Here is a 19,710-nt window from a genome sequence, read left to right as displayed (position 1 = left end):
TCCGACTCACGGCATCCGGCCTTGACGCTCTCGTCGGCTCCGTCGGGACAGTCCTTGTCTCCGTCGCACTTCCAGCGCTGCTGCACGCACGTGTGCGTGCCGGGACACTGGAAGGCTTCGGGGCTGCACGTCTTGGATTCTGCGGTCACGGAAACAAACAAGTCAATCTGTTGGAATGACATTCTTCGGTTTGCACGGACATGTTTGCGCTTGAATCAAATCCTGGCTCAAGAGATGCTCGCAACCGAACTGTGGGCTTACCGCATTTGGCCTCGTCCGATCCGTCGCCGCAGTCGTCGTCGCCGTCGCACACCCAATGGCTGGAAATGCAGCGGTGGTTTCCACATTCAAACTGGCTGGATGTGCAAAATTTGTCTGAAAAAAAAAAAGAAAATGAAATTAATGATATAATATAAATTATACAATATAATTATTAATATAAATATATTAATTATATTATGGATGTCCAAAATTTGTCTGAAAAAAATCATGAAAATCAAATTAATTATACAATATAAATGATATAATATAATCATTAATATAAATATATTGTATTCATTATAAATGTATTATAATAATATATATCTATTATGATCAGGAGTGTTCCTAATATTTTGCACGGCCGTTGTCCAGGCGAGACTGACCGCAGTGAGTCTCGTCCGCTCCGTTCTCGCAGTCGTTTTCTTTGTCACAAGTCCAGCTCATGGGGATGCAGCGGCCGCTCGGGCAAGCAAAGAAGTTGACCGGACATTTCAGCTTGCGTTTATCTGCAAGTGCAGACAAAGAAGTCAAAAGCCAGCGTGGGCATAAAAAAAAAAAAAAAAGCGGAGTGGGTGGGCACCCGGGCACCCACCCGGGCAGTTCCTCTCGTCGGAGAAGTCGCCGCAGTCGTTGTTGCCGTCGCACAGCCACGCCGGAAGATAGCAGAGGGTGGTTTTCTCGCAGCTCTGGAAGGAAGCGCCTTTCACGCCCAGCCGGAAGAAGCGCGAGCAGTCGGTGGCCTCTGAACGGGAATGAGAGAAATTGGCACGGCTTTCCGTTGGATCGTCGGCGTGTCATCGGAGCGGCTTTCTCACGGCAGTTCATTTCATCGCTGGCGTCCTCGCAGTTGACCACCTGGTCGCAGCGGCTGAAGTTGGAGATGCAGCTGCCGTCTTTGCACTGGAACTCGCCGGCTTTGCACAGGGTCACTGCAAAAGGCGGCAAAATGGATCAACTTCCTCATCTCAAAAAACGAAACAAAAAAAAAACAAAACATGATGACGACTTACCGTTGCAAGGCATTTCATCCGAGTGGTCGCCGCAGTCGTCTGTGCCGTCACACCAGAATTGGTGACCGATGCAGCGACCGTTCATGCAGCGCCTGTAGCCTTTCTTACAAATGCGATTGGCTGGGGGGCAGAAAACAGATTCTAATTCCAAGTTTATATCACAAGATTTTTTTTGTTGTTTTTTTTGTTTTTCAATGCGCAGCTTTTGGGTAAGGAGTCTCCTACCGGAGAAGTCTTTGAAATTTGTGAAGCATTTTATAAACGATTCAAAATTAAATCACTTCAGCATTTTATAAACGATTCGAAATTGAATCACTTCAGCGTTTCATAAACGATTCAAAATTGAATCACTTCAGCATTAAATCTGATTGCTGTTACCGCTAATTACATAACAGCAAACCTAATGTCTTTTCCTCTAATTAACTACATGAGAAAAATGGTTGTATTTCAATTTAATATAAAATAATATAACATAATATAATTAAGTGTAATATATTTAAATATAAATTTTGGCACGTAACTTCCAGTTCTAGTCTCAAGGACGGTCGGTCAGCCAGCAAAGAATCACTCAGAATTGACTTTGCGTTTTTTCCGTGTTGGAAGTCAAACAGGGAGACTTGTCAATCTAAATCAAAAGGCTGAAACCATCTCCTCGAGTGTTCCTTCTTCACTGAATGCTAAAAAACGTCGCGCTCACCGCAGTAAGACTGTTTCTCATCCGACTTGTCCTTGCAGTGGGCCATGCCGTCACAGGTCAGACTGTAGTTGATGCAGTCGCCGTTCCCGCACTCAAAGTTGTCCACGCTCCCGCAAGACACATTCAGCGCTCCTGAGGTGCAAAACACTTTTCATCACTCAAGCCGCATTTGCCTTCCACGCCAGCCGGCTTCTCCGTTCCCCTTACGGGAGCAGGTGTTGTCTTCCAGAAGTCGTCTGTCTCCGCGGCAACTGCAGTTCACCCTCCCGTCAGACGTGGGCAGGCACAGGTCTTGGCAGCCTCCGTTATTTGTGCGGCAAGGGGAGAACTCACCTGATGCGAGCGGGCGGGCGGACGCGGAGTTATCGCTCGGCGGAGGGAAAGACGTCGGCGAATTGCGGACACGGCGGAGCAACTCACAGCTGTTGGTGTCGTTGGCCACGGCGACGATTCCCATTGGCTGCTGCGGGATGTCGGCCCGGAGCACTTTCATGTCGCCGCCTGTGTACTTGTCGGCTCGAAGGACCGCCCTCCTCACCCAATCCGTCCAGAAGATGAAGTCCCCGTACACGGCCAGGCCGAACGGATGCACGGGCTCGTTCTTCAACAAAACCTAAAAAGGAACGCCGGATCAGAACCGATTTCTCTTCTTACCTCGCCGGGAAAGCTTACGTATCGGCTGCTCCCGTCGTATTCGCAGCGCTCGATCTTGTCCAAAGTAGCGTCGGAGAAGTAGAGCTTCTCGGCTCGGTGATCGATGGCCAGGCCGTTGGGAGTTTTAATATCGCTGCCGATGATGGCCAGCACGTTGGCGCCGTTCAGGGAAGCCCTCATGATGCTTGGAGTCTGCTCGTTCCAGTTTGTCCAGAACATCAGACTGTGGAGAGAAACGCAAAAGGAGCTGGAGCCGGAGCCCGGATCTGGACCACGTTTGGATCTGAATGACTCACTCCTGACACTCATCCAGCACAAAGGCTCGGGGGTGGTCTTCTCCAGACATGGTGACCACCGTGTTGCGGTTGTAGGCCACAGAGCGGCTCTGGTCCACAGTGTGGCGAGTGATGGTGGAGGTGGTGTAACTGGTCCAGTAGAGCGTATCCCAACCGCGGTGGTACGCCAGGCCCTCCACTGAACCTACATCTGTGGAAGACAAGGAGGAGGTGAAGCAGTTGTGGAGCCGTCAAGAATAAGAAGCTATGCTTTCATCTTCATTGGGTGAGTGGATCACTTTGGTTTGACTTTTGTCCTTCTTTCTTTAGCATTCTGATATTCCATGGCAGCTGTTTTCAACATATGGTCAGGAGCTGAAGATCAAGCCATGACAATGTCCAATATTTTCCCAAGTTGCTCCTTTGAAAACTGCTGACTGGCGGCCATGTTTTGAGAAAGCTCCCGCAATCACAGCAGCAGGTCCAGCACTTTCCCAACTTGATGAGCTCATGATTTTAGAGGGAGGGGGGAGCATATGCGCTCAACTTGGCGTGAGTCGTCCTGACACTTGATGGCCGAGCGCCCGGATCCAGCTCCCCGCGGATTCCCCGGATCATTCCAAGAGCTGGCACGGAACAGCTCGACAAGTCAGCCTTGGGGGGAAGGCCGAGTCAATGCAGCTGTTCGAGTCCACGTTGGCACCTTTTTTTTTCTTCCACTCATCATTTCAGCGGCGTCGATTGTTTGCTCGTAGGCGTACGACGGCCGACCTTTATGAGTATAAAAACGTGAAGAGGCTGTTTACTCTGTGCGCAAAGTCAATAGAGCCTTTTGAGACATTTTGGATGAATGAGCATCTGTTGCTGAATCCCAACTTGAGCACTTAAAAGGAACGTCAACAAACTCAACAAACACCGATCGTTGCTCTTTTTATCCTCCCTGCTTGCACAATTGCTGACAGTATTACGTAACCTTGTCTCATGGATACTGTGCAAACACAAAGAGTGGGAGAAACCTGCTCCAACACCTTGACCACTCTGAGCAGAGCAGTCCGGAGACTCAACAGACTCTCAGGATCGCATTTGATTCCGTCGCTATTTTTCCAGCAGCATCTACAAACTGATTGGACCTCGAGTGGAAGTGATCGCCTTTCAAGTGGAACGGTAAATCCGTTAAAGGAAGCTGAAATCGATACTAATATGGAGCACTGGAGATGATGACGAACATGCCGACGCCATCGTTCAGGGGCTGCTGCTCCTTGTGGTCTTGCTTCGCCGTTTCAGAGCAAAAGCGGACATTCGGCAGCTTTGAGAGAAGTCTCTGGAAAAGCTTCCCAGCACCGAGGTGACCTTCTGAATGAAAGAGTGAGTCAGGCCAGCTGCCCGTCGTCCAACGACCCAGCGGACGTGAACATGGAGATGTCGGGCCAGTATGGAAACAGCAGTGAAGTGGGACAAAGGAAGAGGGCAGAGGAGGCTGTGATTAAGGTCCTGGTGCCCATTCTGGACGGGTTGATCCTGGTGGCTGGCCTGCTGGGACAAATCCTGCTCATGGGCACCCTGAACGGGCGCAGGCGCAAGGAGCGCCGGCCCCCGCACGGGACCGACACGCTGCTGCTGGCCCTGAGCGCCGCCGACTTGCTGCTGCTGCTCTGCCTGCCCTTCCACACGACGGCCATCGCCTTGGGCTTCTGGCCTTTCGGCAGCTTCCTGTGCAAAGGCGTCAGCTTCCTGGGCGTGGCCTGCTCCTCGGCGTCGGCTTTTACCTTGGCGGCGCTCGCCGTGACCCGTTACCTGACGCTGGTGCACCCAACCTGGGCCTTCCGCTCCCGGATGCACCGCCGCGTCAAAGCCACGGTGGCCCTGGTGTGGCTCCCCGCTTCGGCCTTGGCCGCGCCGCAGTTCGCCTTCCGCACGGTGACGGCGTCCAGAGCCGTGCACTGCTTCGCCTTTCTTTCCGACTTCAGCCAGTTAGTCTACAGCCTGGGGCTCTTCTTCTTTGGTTTCGCCCTCCCGCTGGGCGTGATCGTGCTGATGTACGCAAAGATCTACTGCTTTCTGCGCCGAGCGCGCTTGATGGGAAACGCCCCCCGGCTGGAGCGCTACCAGAAGCAGGTCACCCACACTTCGGCTCTCCTCGTCCTGGTCTTCACTCTCCTCTGGCTGCCCTCCTACGCGCTAATGTTCTCCTTCATCGGAAGAAGCATTCAGGGCTCCAAGGGCTACAACACAATCGCCGTTTTGGCCCGACTGCTGGCGTCCTCCGTGGCGGTGGTGAACCCCGTCCTCTACGGGTTCATGTCGCAGAAGTTCAGAAGGGAGTTGCTGGAGCTGGGGAGGAAGCGCTGGACCTTTTGCAAAAACTCTCTAAGCGCTTGTCCTCACACGATGATGGGCGGGGACACGGTGCAGACCTTTGAGCTGGACACTGGAAACTGAAGGAAGGAACCGCCGGACCGGCTGCAGAACTTTTTCCAAACTGGCTGACCTTCTCACCATGTACTCAAAACATGATTAAACATGTTGACGGTGTGTGTCTGTGTTTGAAAGCAAACTACTTACTATCCACCACAATCTTGCGGTCGGTGCCGTCGTCGTTGATCTGCTGGATATTGCCGAAGTGAATGTCGCTGAAGAAGATACGGTTGGCGCCCTTCCCGCCGCCACCGTGGTAGTCAAAGCTCAGAGCGATGACGTTCTTCATATGGTCCGGGTCCTCAAAAGGCTTGATGGGCGCGTTTAAGTTCGTCTCATCCGAGAGGTGGATGCTCTTGAGAATGGTACGTTCCGAGTAGAGGAGGTAGCCGTCGTAATCGCGGCAGGCGCGGTTGTCCTCGGCTAGCATGCCGTGAGCGCAGGCGCAGGTGTGCTGCCCGTTGCCGCGGTAAAGGCAGAGTTGCTCGCAGTCGCCGTTGTTATGTTTGCAGATGTTGGTGCCTGGGGGGGAACGGACAAACATTCATGGATTAAGTATCGAAGAGCCAGAATTTGGAGAGAATTTGAAACTTCTCCCACCTTGCTGCCGGGCCCTGTTGAACACTTTGATATCTTTCAGTTGGACGCCAATTCCGGTCCTGAGTTGGACCGCGTCTGTGGCGTTGTCTTTACTGCCTCGTTTAATGGAGCCGTTGGCGTGAGTCCTACGCAAAGCAAAAAAAAAAAAAAAAAACCATCAAACATGACTAACATGGAGTAGTTTTCGAGATCTTGCAATTGCGTAGGCCGACCTGTCGCTCCAGTAGATGTACTCCTCAAAAACCGAAATGGCAAACATATCCATGTTGTTGTTGACCAGCACCAATTCTCGATTCTCTCCCGTCTCCAGGTCGATGCGCTCAATCTTGTCAGTCCTGGCGTCGCACCAATACAAGAGCCCCTCCTATACAAGCGCGCGCCGTAATCACACCTTGTGTCCAAACGACCGATGATGGGAGAAGTCGGCCGCGCTCCTTACCGAGTAGTCGACGGAGATTCCATTGGGCCAACTGATGCTCGCGTTCACCAGGACCAACCTCTCGGAGCCGTCCAGACGAGAGCGCTCGATACGTGGGTACTGACCCCATTCCGTCCAGAACAGATACCTGAACAAAGCAACACGTTGTTGACGTTCTGACTCGAGGAACGACTGGCAAGCGAGCGGCCTCACCCTTTGACCGGGTGGACGGTGATGGCTCGGGGCTTGTCCAGGCCCTGGGAAATCACCACATAGCGGAAGGAGCCGTTCAGCCTGGCCACCTCGATGACGTCGAAGCCCTGGTCCGTCCAGTAAATGTTTCCTGGAAGAGCAGTCGCTGGCTTGGTCAATATCCATCTTTTGATGGAGAAAGCGCTCCAAAAAAAAAAAGGCAGACCTGCGATCCAGTCAACCGTAATCCCCTCCACTCTGCCGATGCCATTGGTCACCACGTCTTCTCGCCACGTTTGATCCCGCTTGGCCCTGCTGATGGTGCTCAGGCCCATGTCTACCCAGTAGATGGTGTCGTTCTCTGAAAAGGACCAGCTCAGGACTCAAGGCGAGCCTCGCTCGTGGTCACGCCGTCTGAGTCTCACTCACCGGCGTGGAAGTCGATGCCCACGGCCAGTGAGGTGCCGGATACTGGCACCAAGGCGTCAGATTTGTCGGCCGGGTCCAGCGGAATTCCTCGGATTCCCTCGTGGACCGAATAAAGCAGGAACGAACCCATGCCTGCTCAGAGAGAGAGAGAGAACCTTGCTTCAGATTGCTAGACACGGCTAGCCAAAAAGCCTTGATGATGCACGCTACCTTCACACGACTGCTGTCCTGTCTTCAGACTATAGCCGGCCGTGCACATGCAGGCCCTGCTGGTGGGTGAGGTGGGCAGACACAGCTGGGAACAATCGCCGTTGTTGTTACTGCACAGATTGACGCTCGCTGAGGAGAAGAAAGATGATTAATAAGAAGCGGTGATGGGAAATGTGTGTTATGGACGGAAGTTGGGTCATCGTTGCAAAAAGGCGTAAACACCTGCCTAAAAACAAAATCCATGCCATTTGGAATGCTAATCCACCACTTTCCACGCCGGCTTTGCGTCTTACGTTTTTGTACGTCCTCATCGTAGATGGTCATGTGCATCATGGGAGAGGTGTTATTTCTTAAAACCTTCCAGTTGCCGCCATCTTTTTTGTCGCAGGTTCCAATCTGGTCAGTGGCCTGGTCGGCCCACCACAGCTTGTCTCCTGCAGAGAGGGCGTGCTCAGGTCGGTGACGCCATCACGAGAAACTTTTGGACCATGCTCTTACCCATGATGGCCAAAGCGGTGGCCTTGCTGAGTTTTCCTTTAACGCCGTCCAAGATTTCCAGATTAGAGCCGTCCAGCCCACAGCGATTAATGGTGCCGTTCCCTGAGCTGATCCAGTACAGCTGCTCTTTGTCATAGTCGATGGAGAGGCCTGGTTGAAAATACCAAGAGAAGAAAGTGCTACGCTCGATCCCATCTCATCATTTGGAGCTGTTAAGTTGCAGTGGTGCTCACCAACTGGTCCCTTCTGGTTGACGAAGAGCAAAGTGTAGTTGGTGCCGTCCATGTTGGACATGCTGATGTTGTCACCATCGGTCCAGTACAACTTCCTGCGAGCAGACGGACAAAAGAACTCAGACTTTGCACACGACGGTACGGATAAGTCGCGGTACGGTTCGTATCTCGGTTTTCGGGACAGTTTTTTCGTGTATTTATTTGTGTATTTATTTATTTGTAAGTGAGGGGAACTTGGTCAAAAAGCAAGAGGGAAAACCCACCCTAGTTGAGGATGCAGCACCAGACAATGAGGCTTGTCCAAACCATGGATGACAGCATTCTTAAAAGAACCGTCCAGTCGGGCCACGTTGATCTGCTTCTTATTGGCGTCGTAGCTGGTCCAGAAAAGGTTCCTGGACACCCAGTCCACCGCCAGCCCGTGAGCGTCCGGAAGGTCTGACCAAATTGCACACAAGCGTCAGATGAGCATGGGAAAGGTGTTCAAACATTCCCGGAAGTCATCTTACCCGCAGAGACGACCGTTTCCACGCCTGTGCCGTTGATGAAGGCCCGTTTGATGGTCTGCGTTCGCACGTCCGACCAGTAGATGCGATGCTCCACCGCATCGTAGTCCACCGCCGTCACGTTGTCGATGTCGGGCACGGTGAAGGAGATGATGTAGTTGTAGTAGGGGTTGTCGATGTCCACGCCCCGGATCTCGATCTGACGCGCGTAAAGAAGGAACTTGCGCGACTCTGCAAAGTGAGGAGGACATTTTGGTGACTGAAAGATCACACAAAAGTGGAGCTCAGTTTCAAAACATCTGCTTGCTTTCAACTCGACAATCTTCGTTTACCTTTGCAGGTGCGTTTGTCAGCTTGCAGCTTCATGAGATGAGGACAGGCACAGGAGAACGTTTGGTTGAAGTTGATGAGACAGAGGTGGGAGCAAGGGCCTTTGCCGTCACTGGTGGCAGCACACGGGTTGGGAGCTGTGCAGCAACACATTGGCATCATAAAAGCAACAAAAAAAAAAGCAAGGAGGCCACCAAAGAAAGGAGTGAAGGACCTACCCTGGGGTTGCCTGGACGGGTGATAGACCTGCAAGTCGAAAGGCTGCGTGTTGGTGCGCTGGACCACCGTCACGTTGTGGCCCGTCCACTTGTTGGCTTTGGCGAGGGTGTTGGTCCTCCAGTCAGTCCAGTAAACTTCGCCTCCATACATGGTGACGGCAAACGGGTGGGACAAATACTCGTGACCCCGCAACACCTCGATCAACCCCGACCCGTCATACATGGCGGAGTAGATGGCGTCCGATCTGCGAGAGTCATGATCAAAGTTTTTGGACAGCCGGGGAGTCACGCTAGCTGCACAGCGGCTACGGCTAACAAATCGCTACCTGGCGTCGATCCAGACGATGCGTCTCTCCATGTAATCGACGGTGAGGCCGTTGGGCCAGCCGCCGCTGCCCGTTTCCCGGTGGATGGTGCGTCTGCCCTCGCCGCTCATGGACGCCGCCTCGATCCTGGGCAGGCTGGCATCCCAGTCGGTCCAAAAGAGAATTCTAACGACACACACGAAACGACGCACGTGAGTCTGCAGCGTCAGGTGAGCGTTTGCCGCCCGATCTGCTTTACCCGTCTCGTGGGTCCAGGGCGATGGCTCGGGGGTGCTCCACTTCCCCGGCCAGCAATGTGGTTCTCATGGTCCCGTCCAGTTTGGCCACCTCGATCTGGTCCAAATTGCTTTCCACCCAGTAGATATTTCCCGCAATCCAGTCCACGGCCAGGCCCTCGGGAGTGGCCAGCCCGTACTGGATCACCACTTCAAAGCTGGTCAGAGCTACACAACAACGCACAAGCACAACAAACTATTTGATGCTCGTACCGGGTGACCTCGATTCCAGATGAGAGAACATCGTGGAGGTTTCATTTTGAAAATGCAACTTTTTCCCTTCAGGAAGGCAAACACTTTTCCCGGCAGCTCACCTCCGTTGTCCGACAGTTTCCCGCGGTAGATCTTGTCCTCCACCACGTCTGTCCAGTACAATGTGCTTTGGTTGAGATGAAAGTCCAGCGCGATGGTGTTCCGGAGACCCGGCACCAACACGCTGAACTCGCCCTTGTGAAGGTCAATCCTTCGGATCTCGTGGCGGTTGGAAAAGATGATGAAAGGTTTGAAGGGATCTGAGGAGGATGGAAAGGTCAATATAAGCGCTTTCACGTCCTGCCCCACCTTGGTTTGTCCTCCTCACCGCTGCTTTTGCAGCTCTCCATGTCAGCCTCCAGCTCCCAGCCCTTGTAGCAGGAGCACTTGACGCTGGATTTTTCCTGATGGCATTTTTGACTACATTTCAGATGTTTGGCACAGAAGCTCTGGATCTGGCAGGTTTTGTTGTCAGCTCCGAGCTCCATGCCCAGCGGACAGGAACACATGAAGCCTTCGCCCGGAATGATGCTGCAGTTGTGACTGCAGCCGCCGTTGTCCAGCGAACACAAATCTGCACGACGCAAACATCAACGGGAGTCTCGGGACGGCATTTTTTAGATGGCGATCGAACCCAGACCGGCGTACCGCAAAGCTTCTCGTCGGAGCCGTCGGGACAGTCGTCGGTGCCGTCGCACAGCTTCTCGGCGGGAAGGCAGATGGAGTCGTTGGTGGCGCACACGTGGTGAGACAACTTGCACACCAGCGCGTCGCAGTTGACCTCGTCCGAGTTGTCCTCGCAGTCGCTGTCGCCGTCGCACACCCAGGCCTTGCTGATGCAGCGAGCTGACGACGGCGGAAAGATCGGCTAAAGGTTCGCAAGCTAGCGCAAAAACAGCTAGCTTGCATCTACTCAAACTTGCCGCGTCGTCCTCACCCGAATCCTTGCAGCTGAACTTGACGGCCGGGTCGCACATGTGCGTGACGCCCTCGCAGTTGCTCTCGTCGCTGTGGTCCATGCAGTCGGTGTCGCCGTCACAGCGCCACCTCATGGGGATGCACAAACCGTCCATGCGACACTGGAACTCGTCCACGTGGCAGCCACCCGGTGGACGAGTTGCTGCGCACACAAATGGGAGGAAGTTGACCCCCAAAATTAAGAAATCAACAACTCGGGTCAGAGTTGGTGATGAAAACCACGTTTAAGGCGATCATGGAAACATAGAGGATGATAATTTGAATGGCCTCGAGAAAAGAGGCGGGGCTTAAAGTTGTTCTACCCAGAAGCAGTGTTGTCGTTTTTGTGCAATCCTGCAAACAAACACTGACAAGACTGAAGAAGACATTTTGCTAAGATCGGACAGATCGCAGCAGCGGCGACCCCGGGGGTCATTTTGTTGATCTGATGCGGTCAACCGCCCAAGCCGACGGCGGCGGCTTGCCAAGGCAAACGACAATAGCGCACAGTTCTCTGATTGATGTCCCAAGAGGCAGAAGGGGGGGGCCACACAATGACAGAGGTCAGCATTTGGCTCGCGTTCAGCAGGCCACCTGAGGCCACAGCCAGATTTGCCAGGGGGGAGGGGGGAGGAGGGTGCTGCTTTCGCACTTTCGCTTCTGCTAATGACATCAGGAGGCAGATTGCTCATCAAGCCAACAGGTCACGCTGAGTGGTGTTTACTCCTTGCTGGGTTCTGACAGCACTTGGCTGGGATCCAGCACGGATTATGAAAACGCCGCTTCCAAAAAACGGCCAACGCGGATCTGAAAATGCTAAACATCTGTCGCAAAAGGCTCGCATCGTTAGCCAAGCGCAGAACACAAGCGCTAAGCGGAACTGCTAAAAAGGAAGTGAAAGGTCGATGTGGCGCCAATTGATTCGGGGAATTTTGACTTTGCTGACAAAGCAAAAAACAAAGTTGCACTCGCGACTGAGCCATCCGATTCAAAAAGGAAGATAAACTCGCACGCTCTTCACCTTGATTGGTGCAGTTGGCGTGCGTTTCGTCACTGTAGTCGCCGCAGTCGTTATCGCCGTCGCAGGTCCAATATTCCGGGATGCATCGCCCGCTGTTGCATTTAAACTGCACGCTGGAGCAAGAATGACTGCAGCCCGCCTCGTCGCTGTTGTCGCCGCAGTCGTTGTCTGGACACACGAGAGACGGACGGCGGCCAGGCTCGATGGACGCAGCGGCTCCGAGTTGTCGTGTCGTCGAGTCGGCTCGGCTCGTTGCTCACCGTTGTCGCAGCGCCAGTTGATGTTGATGCAGCGACCGTTGGCGCAGGTGAACTGGGTGAGCGGGAAGCACGTAGGATAGGCTGCGGAAGAGAGAGAGAGAGGGGCGGGGTCAAACCCAGCGAGGGCGAGGCCACGCCGGCGAAGCGCACCGCATGAGTCGGGCTCGTCCGAGCGGTCCCCGCAGTCGTTGTCCAGGTCGCACTTCCAGGAGACGGGGATGCAACGGCCGCTGGCGCAAGGGTACTGATTTGGAGGGCACGTGCGGGCTGCAAAGTGGAAAACGCATTTCAGCAACAGCCCACGCCACCTCGGTTCCGATTCATGAGCAACAAGTGCTGCCATTTTGTCATTGACTGTAATACGCCGGCACACATACCAGAACACGTGGTGTTGGATTCGTCCTCGTCGTTGCCGCAGTCGTTGTCGCCGTCGCACAGCCATCGCGTAGGGATGCAGCGGTTATTCTCACACTTAAAGCGGTCCGTCGGACACGTGTGTTGGTCTTATGGGAGACATCACGAGCGCCGTCAGTAAAAACAACAAAAGATCTTTCGGGCGACCTTTCCAAAAAAGCCAGCATGACCTTGACGGGCAGATTTTTTTGGGAGGGCGCACGCTTCAATATTTCAGCTCTTTGTGCCCAACTTCCAAAAACAGAGGTGCAGCTAGTGCTTGTTCGTTTTTAGCAAAGCGAAAGATTGTGCTTCTTCCCACGTTGCCGGGTAACGGCGACGGAGGGCCGGAAAGACTCACGGCAAAGCCCAGGGGCCTCGTCGCTGTTGTCCAGACAATCGTTGTCGCCGTCGCACTTCCAGCGCTCTTGGATGCAGCGGTTGTTGTTGCAGACAAACTCTCCGGGCTGGCACTGCGGCGGGGGCACGTAGGAGGGGTTGCCTGCGGGACGGCCACAACCGTTCACACAATAGCCTGCTGCCCACATTTTCAGGATGCCCTCCTACACATCTGGCAACTATCCGGAAAAACTATCTTGGGTAGTTTGTGGGTGCGAAGCAAAGTCGACATTCCGCCCCCTGCTGCGTGATTCATTTTCCAATAAGATCCACATTGAGATTTTGCACACAAAAAAAACTCCAACAAACCTTCTCGCTAAGGCTGTGAGAGCAACACAAGGCCTCGGATCTTACCTTTGCAGGTGACGTTATCCACATCCAGGATTTGCTCATCGGCGCAGCCGCAGGACCGGCCGTTGGGGATGGCCAGGCACAGGCTGCCGCATCCCCCGTTCATGGTTCGGCACAGATTGGTGCCTTTGCCAGAAACAAGAGACGTTAGCCGAGATCACGATGCCGAGTCGGGAACGGTGAGGTACCTTGCTGCTGGTGAGCGTCGTACACCCGAATCTCAAAGATGGGCGGCCTCTCGTTCCGGAGCAGCGTGACCGTCTTGGTGACTTGGTCCAGTTTGTAGATGCTCCCTCCGCGATACTCATTCCAAAAGAGGAATTGTTTATAATGGCACAAGCCAAAGGCGTGATTTAGCTCCTGGCCTTCGTACACCACCTGTTCAATCAGAAACCACAGATGGAGGACCAGGCTGCAACAAGAACATGGGGGGGGTACCAACCTTCCGTTCCGTGGTGTTGAGGTACACCATCTCGATCCGGTCGTAGTAAGCGTCGACCCAGTACAAGATTCCCTGAGGAATGTCCAGGCTGAGGCCGTTGGGCCACAGCACCGTCTTGCTGGTCAGGAAGACTTGATGATTGGATCCGTCCATCCAGGCCTTCTTGATCTTCCCTCTGTTACTTTCAGTGGGATCCTCCTCCCAGTCGGTCCAGTACATCCACCTGACAAATGAACTCATTCACTGTCAACCCAGTTTATATCTTTGACGTCTAGAAGCGTCACTGGTAAAAGTTAAAAGCCAGAAGAACTGCTATTCGAAGAAAATGGTCTCACCCGTTGAGGGGGTCCACCACGATGGCACGCGGGTGGCTCATCTTGCCCTCGATCAGAGTCTTACGAGTCTGAGAAGCCTTTTCCAGTCTGGCCACGCTGATGGTCTTCTTCGGCCCGTCGTCGGTCCAGTAGAGATTGCCTCCCATCCAGTCCACGGCCAGCCCCTCCACCGTGTGGATACCTGCCCAAAAAATGTGGGCTTAATCAGCCAGGACTTGAAAAGCAGCAAAGAATCTCCTCACCGTCTTTCAGTATGGTGTCTCTCTCGGTCCCGTCTATCTTCTGTCGCCCGATGATGTAGCTGGTGGCGTCGGCGAAGTAGATGAATTCGCTGGCGGCGTGAAAATCCAAAGCTCGAGGGTTCATCAGGTTCTCGATGGGGATCATGTACTCGTCGGGCACTTTTGCGTTCATATCCATGCCTCTGATGATGCCGGGTCGACCCTTCCCGTATACCAGGAAGAGCTCGTGGTCTGGTTCTAGACAAGGAAGTGGTGTCAGCGCAACGGCGAGTGGACGCCAGTTCCTCCGTCCGTCACTTACTTTTACAAGACTTGCCATCGTTGCCCAGGCTGAAGCCAAAACGGCAGCGGCAGGTCCTCGTCTTGTGGCTGTTCCCCAGCAGACAGATATCGGAGCAGCCGCCGGCTTTGCCGAACTGGTCCAAGGCGCACGCGTGGCTCCGCACTGTCAACACACAACGCAAAGCGGAATGTCCAATCGAATGCAGGAATGAAGAAATCCAATGGGGCCCAGCGGATTATCCACGTGGGTACCTCGAGGTTGGCGCCGCTGGTGGTACACGTGCAACGCGGCGCCGCGGTCCACCCGTGTCACCACCTGGAAGTCGGTGTTGTTGAAGCGGTTGACTCGGATCACGCTGGTCTTGGGGTTGAGGTTGCCTTCGTCCGAGTTGGTGGCGTACAAGTAGTTCTCAAAGACAGTCAGCCCGTACAGGTGCTCGATCTGAAACGCCATCGCACCGGGCATTCAGCATAGGCAGTGGACTCGGAACCAAAGATGACTTATTTCAACTAGATTGGAGGGTTGGGATGTGACCCGGGAATCATTTGTGGAAACATTCAGGCATGGAGATGCCATTGGTGCTTGGTCATCTGTGCTTGTGCCAACATTGGGTGCTCACCAGAAGACCCTGAATGATGCTGTGTCTGTTCTTGCCCTCATAGTCCACCACTTCGATGTAGTCCAGGTAGGCATCAGCCCAGTACACCAACCGGTTGACCAGGTCCAGAGTGATGCCGTGGGGGAAGACGATCTTACTGTCCACCAGCTTTGTGCGGTTCTGACCGTCCATGTCGCAACGCTCCACTCTCGGCGTGGAGCCGTAGTCTGTGAAGAAAACCTTTCTGCAACCAGAGGAGGAAAAAAAAGGAAGTGAGTCAGAGTTTCAGGATGATAAAAATGAGGAAGCCACACTTTCATGTCGGATCAGCACGTTTGCTCAAGGCGGCATTTTGGTGAGTGGTGACGCACCCCATGGCCGGGTCCAAGGCGATGCCTTTTGGGTTGTAAAGCTCTTGGTCCAGCAACGTCACGCACGTCTGGCCGTTCTTGTTGCAGACAAACACCCAGTCGTCCACATCGTCCACAAAGTAGAAGTTTCCCGTCAACCAGTCGATAGCCATCTGCTCTACGTCTGAAGAAGGCGCACACACACAAATCCAATAATCCAAATCAATTGGTAATGTTGCTCAAGTTAAAACTTTCCCGCTGCTCTTTGCACTTTTCAAAACCACTTCCAGTTAATCAACCATCATGACTTAGGTCTTGCGAAACAGTTCCTATTTTTACCCTATTTTTAAATCCTGAGCCAGCTGGAATGTGCTCGGAATTTGGATTATTGCCATGCGGCACTTTTGTTTCAATCCCACGAGGAGGGATTACAAAAAAAAAAAATGGCTCGCTCACTTGGTCACCAAGAACATCGAGTGACCTGAAGTTACGTCAACCACCTCAAGAACTGTTCTCATCTTGCAACATAGAGGAACATTGCGTGCTGCCTCAGCTAAATTCCAAGTCTCACTTTCGCTCAGCGGGAGCAAAGTTGGACTTTGTGTGAACAAATATTCCACCGAGCATCGACAGGAACGTCAAAGTGGAATTAAAGCGCATCAGACACCATCTGGGCCTAATCTCCCCCCCGCATCATGCAGCACATTTGAACTGGAGGAGAACACGACTATTGACGGGTCGGCATTAAGGCGTGGCAGCCGTCCATCTGTGCAGGGTAAATTTATGACGACTGCGCTGAAAATCCTGGCACATCTCCAATCCTGAAATCATTGAGGGAGGGTTGTCTTCCACTTGAAAATAAGTGAAAACACGCAAGACGATAAAAGAAACCCGCAACAAAACACACCCAGGAAAGAAGGGGGCATGTTTTGACAGTCTGTCATGACGCCAAGCAGAACAACGCCGACATTTCCAACGTTCTCAAAGCAGCCAAGCCCCGCGGCAGGCAGCCATTACACAGACGCTATTGCGCAAACTACAACCGACAATTCCGGAAAGCCATTTATTGTCTTCTCTGGAGACGTTCATTCATTCACTTTTTTGCACAAACTCTGCCTGCGGGCCAAAGTGAGCAGCCGAGGCATCATCCGCCACGCTCTCCGAGGCGCTCGTAAATCAGCTTGTGTGTGAGCTCCGCAGCTTCAAGTTGACCGCATCTCCATAAAGACGTCGCCGAGTTTTGCCCGCTTGATGTTTTGGAGCGCAGCCGCATGGAAATGGTTATCGGCGCGTCTGGACAGCAGACGGCCGTCGGAATGAATCGCTTTAATTCGTACGTTGGTTGAAGCTGAAGATTTTCAATGATGGAAGGAGAAGTCTGGTGAAGAATTTCTAGCATTGTTTTCTAGGCGGCTCCGCTGGAAGCAACGGATCGGGCCTCACGGGGTGTCAAACTCATTTTTGTCGCGGGCCGCATAAACAATTTACAATTTCAGTCATGATATAAATTTGTCTTTGCCGGCCGAATAAAATGATGCGATGGGCTGAATCTGGCCCCCGGGCCTCGGGTTTGACACCCGTGAAATAAAAGGTAATATTTTACCGGGTCCTGCTCCAGCGACTCACAGGTATTTGGGTCAGTACGTGCGTGTGACTGAACGCGACGGCGGCTCAGGCCCGCCGACGTACTTTTGATATTTCACACTGACACGCGGCAGAACCTTCAAAGCCCGTCTCCACCAATGGAATTTGAGTATTGCGTCAGCGCCGCTACTCACGGTGGAGCGTGATGGAAATGTTGATGGTGCGGACGTTAGTGACGCTTTTGAGGTCGGGGATGTCGGCGCATTTCAGCCGCGTGGCCGCCGGAGTTTCCCCCACGTCGATCCAGCAGACCGTCTGCTCGGCGTAAATGAAGTCCATGGCCATGGTCTGTTTGGTGGCGATGGAGGGCAGGCGGGACGTGGAGCCGCTCAGCGACGTGCAGCGGATGTCTTGCAGATTGGCAATCAGGAGCACGGGAAGACGATCCACCGGTTCTGCCAGGGGAGAAGAGGAGCCGTAAGAGGGGGGGGAGCAGGGGGAAAAGGTCAACAGGCGAGGTCGCTCTCACCATTCTTGGCTTTGCAGGAGCGGTTGTCGGGCTGCAGCAGGTAGCCCTCCACACAGCTGCAGGCGTAGGAGCCCTCCGTGTTCTTGCAGCTCTGACTGCACGTTCCGTACACGCCGCACTCGTTGAAGTCTAGCGCATACAGAAAAATCAGCCCGAATACACAAACATGAAAAAATATTTTCACATACAGGACGTTATTTGAAAATGTCCAGCGATGTTTCACTTTGGAGAACAAATGCAAAGGCGTCCACCCACCTTGACACGTCTTGCCATCCGCAGCCACCTCATAGCCGCTGGCGCAGTAACACTTGGGCCCGTCGTGAGTCACGGCGCAGTGAAACTGGCAACCGTGGGAGGCGCAGGCCGGTGCGCTCTCTAAAAGATGAAGAAGATATCAAACACGAGGTCAGAGAAGCCTCGTGAGGTCCACGGACACTCCATGTTACCTCGAGTGGGCAGGTGGCCATTGGAACGTGGCCATAAAATCAAGACAAAACAAAACATAGCGGGACTTGGACTAAGAACTTAGGTGTTTGTTGAGCTGAGCGAAATCCAGCTTGTTGATTTTTCCACAACTCTGGTTAAACGCTGAGCACGTTCCCAACGCCTGAATATTTTCCCAACGTTCCAAAAAACAGCACATGAGATTAACTTTGAGGAAGTGAAGGTGGGACATTTGTGAAACATTTATATTTGTGTCCATTTTATGAAATACTATACTCATAAACAGACAATTTCATTTTCCTTTCCAGAAGTGAACTTTAAAAAAAAAAAATCGATCAATTCAAATGGTGCAGATATGAAAGATCAAAGTTTTCCCAAATCACCCCAAAGTCACGAACGAAGGAACATCGATGTGGAGTATGCACCTGCATGTGAATCCAAATCTTCCTGGGCTCTTTAGCTGCAGTTCTTTGCTTATGTAAAGCCACAATGGGTCTTTTGTTGCGAGCCCAGTGAAAGGAAGAGTCCCCCGGCAAACTGTGTGGCCCCCATATCCAATCCATTCAGCGGGTCTCACGGCGTGAAAGGCCCCCTGGCAAATGGACACCCACAAAGAAGTTGCCGCCGCCATGTTCTCCCCCGTTTTGGTTCACCTGCTTCTATGGCCAAGTGTGACCACATCTCATTCAAATATTGCAAATGGCCTTTTTGACAGCCCGTGAAATAGTCAAGAAGATACTTTTACCTCCATCGATCAATAATAATAAGGTCAATGGAGGAAAACGATTGATGAAGAGCGGTATTTGAGACGTTTGAGCAGAGCTTAATGAACCAAGCAAACATCACGCACAAAGAGGAGGAGGAGGCCATCCGTTCCAAAGAAGCACGCCAATTCTGTTGATCCTTTCGACTGACTCTTCCAAATACGGATAACAAAAGCGCACCATTTTTTTACCAACTAAACAGAATAACAAAACACAAAGAAACAATGTCGATGGTGTAAATCTACAGCGCCGAAGGGGATAGAACGAAAAATATGAAGTCAATCTGGCACCGACCATAAAATGAGGACATCTATTGCAGATGGCAGCCAACACAGTCTTGCTGACATTATTCACGGAGTCCAGTCCAACTTTGTGTCATTTATTTTGGTCGACTTGGGTGTTGTTGATGCCTCGAGTTGGCCGGAAGAGCAACCAGCATGTTTCTGGTGTTTTGGAAACGTCGGCGCTATTTCTTCTCACAAATATACACAAATCCACTCAGCTCGTTGTTTGTTCCACTTGGGAACTTTTAATGCCGTGACAGAAAATAAACTGGACATGCCTTAGCTTAACAGAAAAGCCCAGCGAGATGTGTTAGCATTAGCATTGGAAGCAAAGCGAAACAAATGAGAATTTGAAATTCAGACTCAATATTGTTGAAAAAGTTGTTTCATTTCCCAGCAATCGCAACTCTAGCGTGTGACCTTGGCTTCTTCCCAGGACATTCCTACCTTTGTACCTTCACCGTCTGGAAACAAGTCTGGACGTGTCCTCTACCCGCTGCAGCTTACCCAACACTGTGACATGACACGCAAGCATAGTGACACCTTATAGTATACCGGCCCACAAAGCGCTATCTATCTATCTATCTATCTATCTATCTATCTATCTATCTATCTATCTATCTATCTATCTATCTATCTATCTATCTATCTATCTATCTATCCATCCGTCTATCC

The 19,710-nt window shown here is 52.4% G+C and overlaps 2 protein-coding genes across 4 annotated transcripts in view; one reads left to right on the top strand and one right to left on the bottom strand.

Annotated features, from left to right (window-relative positions):
- Positions 1 to 19,710, bottom strand: part of LOC148401468 (low-density lipoprotein receptor-related protein 1-like) — a 43,516-nt gene that overhangs the window by 11,969 nt on the left and 11,837 nt on the right. For 2 of the 3 annotated variants that reach the window (XM_088399852.1, XM_088399860.1), the window contains 49 exons: positions 17,799 to 17,918; positions 17,544 to 17,672; positions 17,209 to 17,469; positions 15,452 to 15,614; positions 15,102 to 15,324; positions 14,734 to 14,923; positions 14,501 to 14,644; positions 14,200 to 14,436; positions 13,958 to 14,138; positions 13,623 to 13,845; positions 13,369 to 13,558; positions 13,184 to 13,306; positions 12,792 to 12,932; positions 12,415 to 12,540; positions 12,188 to 12,304; positions 12,038 to 12,118; positions 11,778 to 11,945; positions 10,737 to 10,919; positions 10,448 to 10,645; positions 10,128 to 10,373; positions 9,862 to 10,059; positions 9,511 to 9,715; positions 9,273 to 9,437; positions 8,947 to 9,191; positions 8,731 to 8,865; positions 8,402 to 8,629; positions 8,156 to 8,330; positions 7,893 to 7,987; positions 7,660 to 7,809; positions 7,455 to 7,595; positions 7,162 to 7,290; positions 6,952 to 7,083; positions 6,749 to 6,883; positions 6,544 to 6,673; positions 6,352 to 6,478; positions 6,125 to 6,276; positions 5,913 to 6,037; positions 5,460 to 5,834; positions 2,919 to 3,108; positions 2,641 to 2,845; positions 2,389 to 2,581; positions 2,176 to 2,301; positions 1,969 to 2,100; positions 1,272 to 1,391; positions 1,077 to 1,190; positions 854 to 1,003; positions 645 to 767; positions 262 to 375; positions 11 to 139 (listed from right to left, as the gene is read on the bottom strand). In XM_088399852.1, the coding sequence (XP_088255978.1) occupies positions 11 to 139; positions 262 to 375; positions 645 to 767; positions 854 to 1,003; positions 1,077 to 1,190; positions 1,272 to 1,391; positions 1,969 to 2,100; positions 2,176 to 2,301; positions 2,389 to 2,581; positions 2,641 to 2,845; positions 2,919 to 3,108; positions 5,460 to 5,834; positions 5,913 to 6,037; positions 6,125 to 6,276; positions 6,352 to 6,478; positions 6,544 to 6,673; positions 6,749 to 6,883; positions 6,952 to 7,083; positions 7,162 to 7,290; positions 7,455 to 7,595; positions 7,660 to 7,809; positions 7,893 to 7,987; positions 8,156 to 8,330; positions 8,402 to 8,629; positions 8,731 to 8,865; positions 8,947 to 9,191; positions 9,273 to 9,437; positions 9,511 to 9,715; positions 9,862 to 10,059; positions 10,128 to 10,373; positions 10,448 to 10,645; positions 10,737 to 10,919; positions 11,778 to 11,945; positions 12,038 to 12,118; positions 12,188 to 12,304; positions 12,415 to 12,540; positions 12,792 to 12,932; positions 13,184 to 13,306; positions 13,369 to 13,558; positions 13,623 to 13,845; positions 13,958 to 14,138; positions 14,200 to 14,436; positions 14,501 to 14,644; positions 14,734 to 14,923; positions 15,102 to 15,324; positions 15,452 to 15,614; positions 17,209 to 17,469; positions 17,544 to 17,672; positions 17,799 to 17,918 (8,082 nt within the window). Of the gene's footprint in view, positions 1 to 10; positions 140 to 261; positions 376 to 644; positions 768 to 853; positions 1,004 to 1,076; positions 1,191 to 1,271; positions 1,392 to 1,968; positions 2,101 to 2,175; positions 2,302 to 2,388; positions 2,582 to 2,640; positions 2,846 to 2,918; positions 3,109 to 5,459; positions 5,835 to 5,912; positions 6,038 to 6,124; positions 6,277 to 6,351; positions 6,479 to 6,543; positions 6,674 to 6,748; positions 6,884 to 6,951; positions 7,084 to 7,161; positions 7,291 to 7,454; positions 7,596 to 7,659; positions 7,810 to 7,892; positions 7,988 to 8,155; positions 8,331 to 8,401; positions 8,630 to 8,730; positions 8,866 to 8,946; positions 9,192 to 9,272; positions 9,438 to 9,510; positions 9,716 to 9,861; positions 10,060 to 10,127; positions 10,374 to 10,447; positions 10,646 to 10,736; positions 10,920 to 11,777; positions 11,946 to 12,037; positions 12,119 to 12,187; positions 12,305 to 12,414; positions 12,541 to 12,791; positions 12,933 to 13,183; positions 13,307 to 13,364; positions 13,559 to 13,622; positions 13,846 to 13,957; positions 14,139 to 14,199; positions 14,437 to 14,500; positions 14,645 to 14,733; positions 14,924 to 15,101; positions 15,325 to 15,451; positions 15,615 to 17,208; positions 17,470 to 17,543; positions 17,673 to 17,798; positions 17,919 to 19,710 lie in introns of all 3 variants that reach the window. The other variant, XM_088399843.1, reaches the window with a different exon arrangement.
- On the top strand, positions 3,931 to 5,374 carry LOC148401469 (galanin receptor type 1). The gene has a single exon (XM_088399873.1). It carries the CDS (start codon positions 4,311 to 4,313, stop codon positions 5,334 to 5,336), a length of 1,026 nt encoding a protein of 341 aa, XP_088255999.1. The 5' UTR covers positions 3,931 to 4,310; the 3' UTR covers positions 5,337 to 5,374.

The sequence above is a fragment of the Syngnathus floridae genome, chromosome 2, assembly GCF_059516105.1.
Source record: "Syngnathus floridae isolate MCC-2025c chromosome 2, RoL_Sflo_1.0, whole genome shotgun sequence".
In the NCBI taxonomy this organism is placed as follows: domain Eukaryota; kingdom Metazoa; phylum Chordata; class Actinopteri; order Syngnathiformes; family Syngnathidae; genus Syngnathus; species Syngnathus floridae.
The sequence above is the reverse complement of the archived record's forward strand: the minus strand, read 5'-3'. Positions and strand labels throughout refer to the sequence as shown.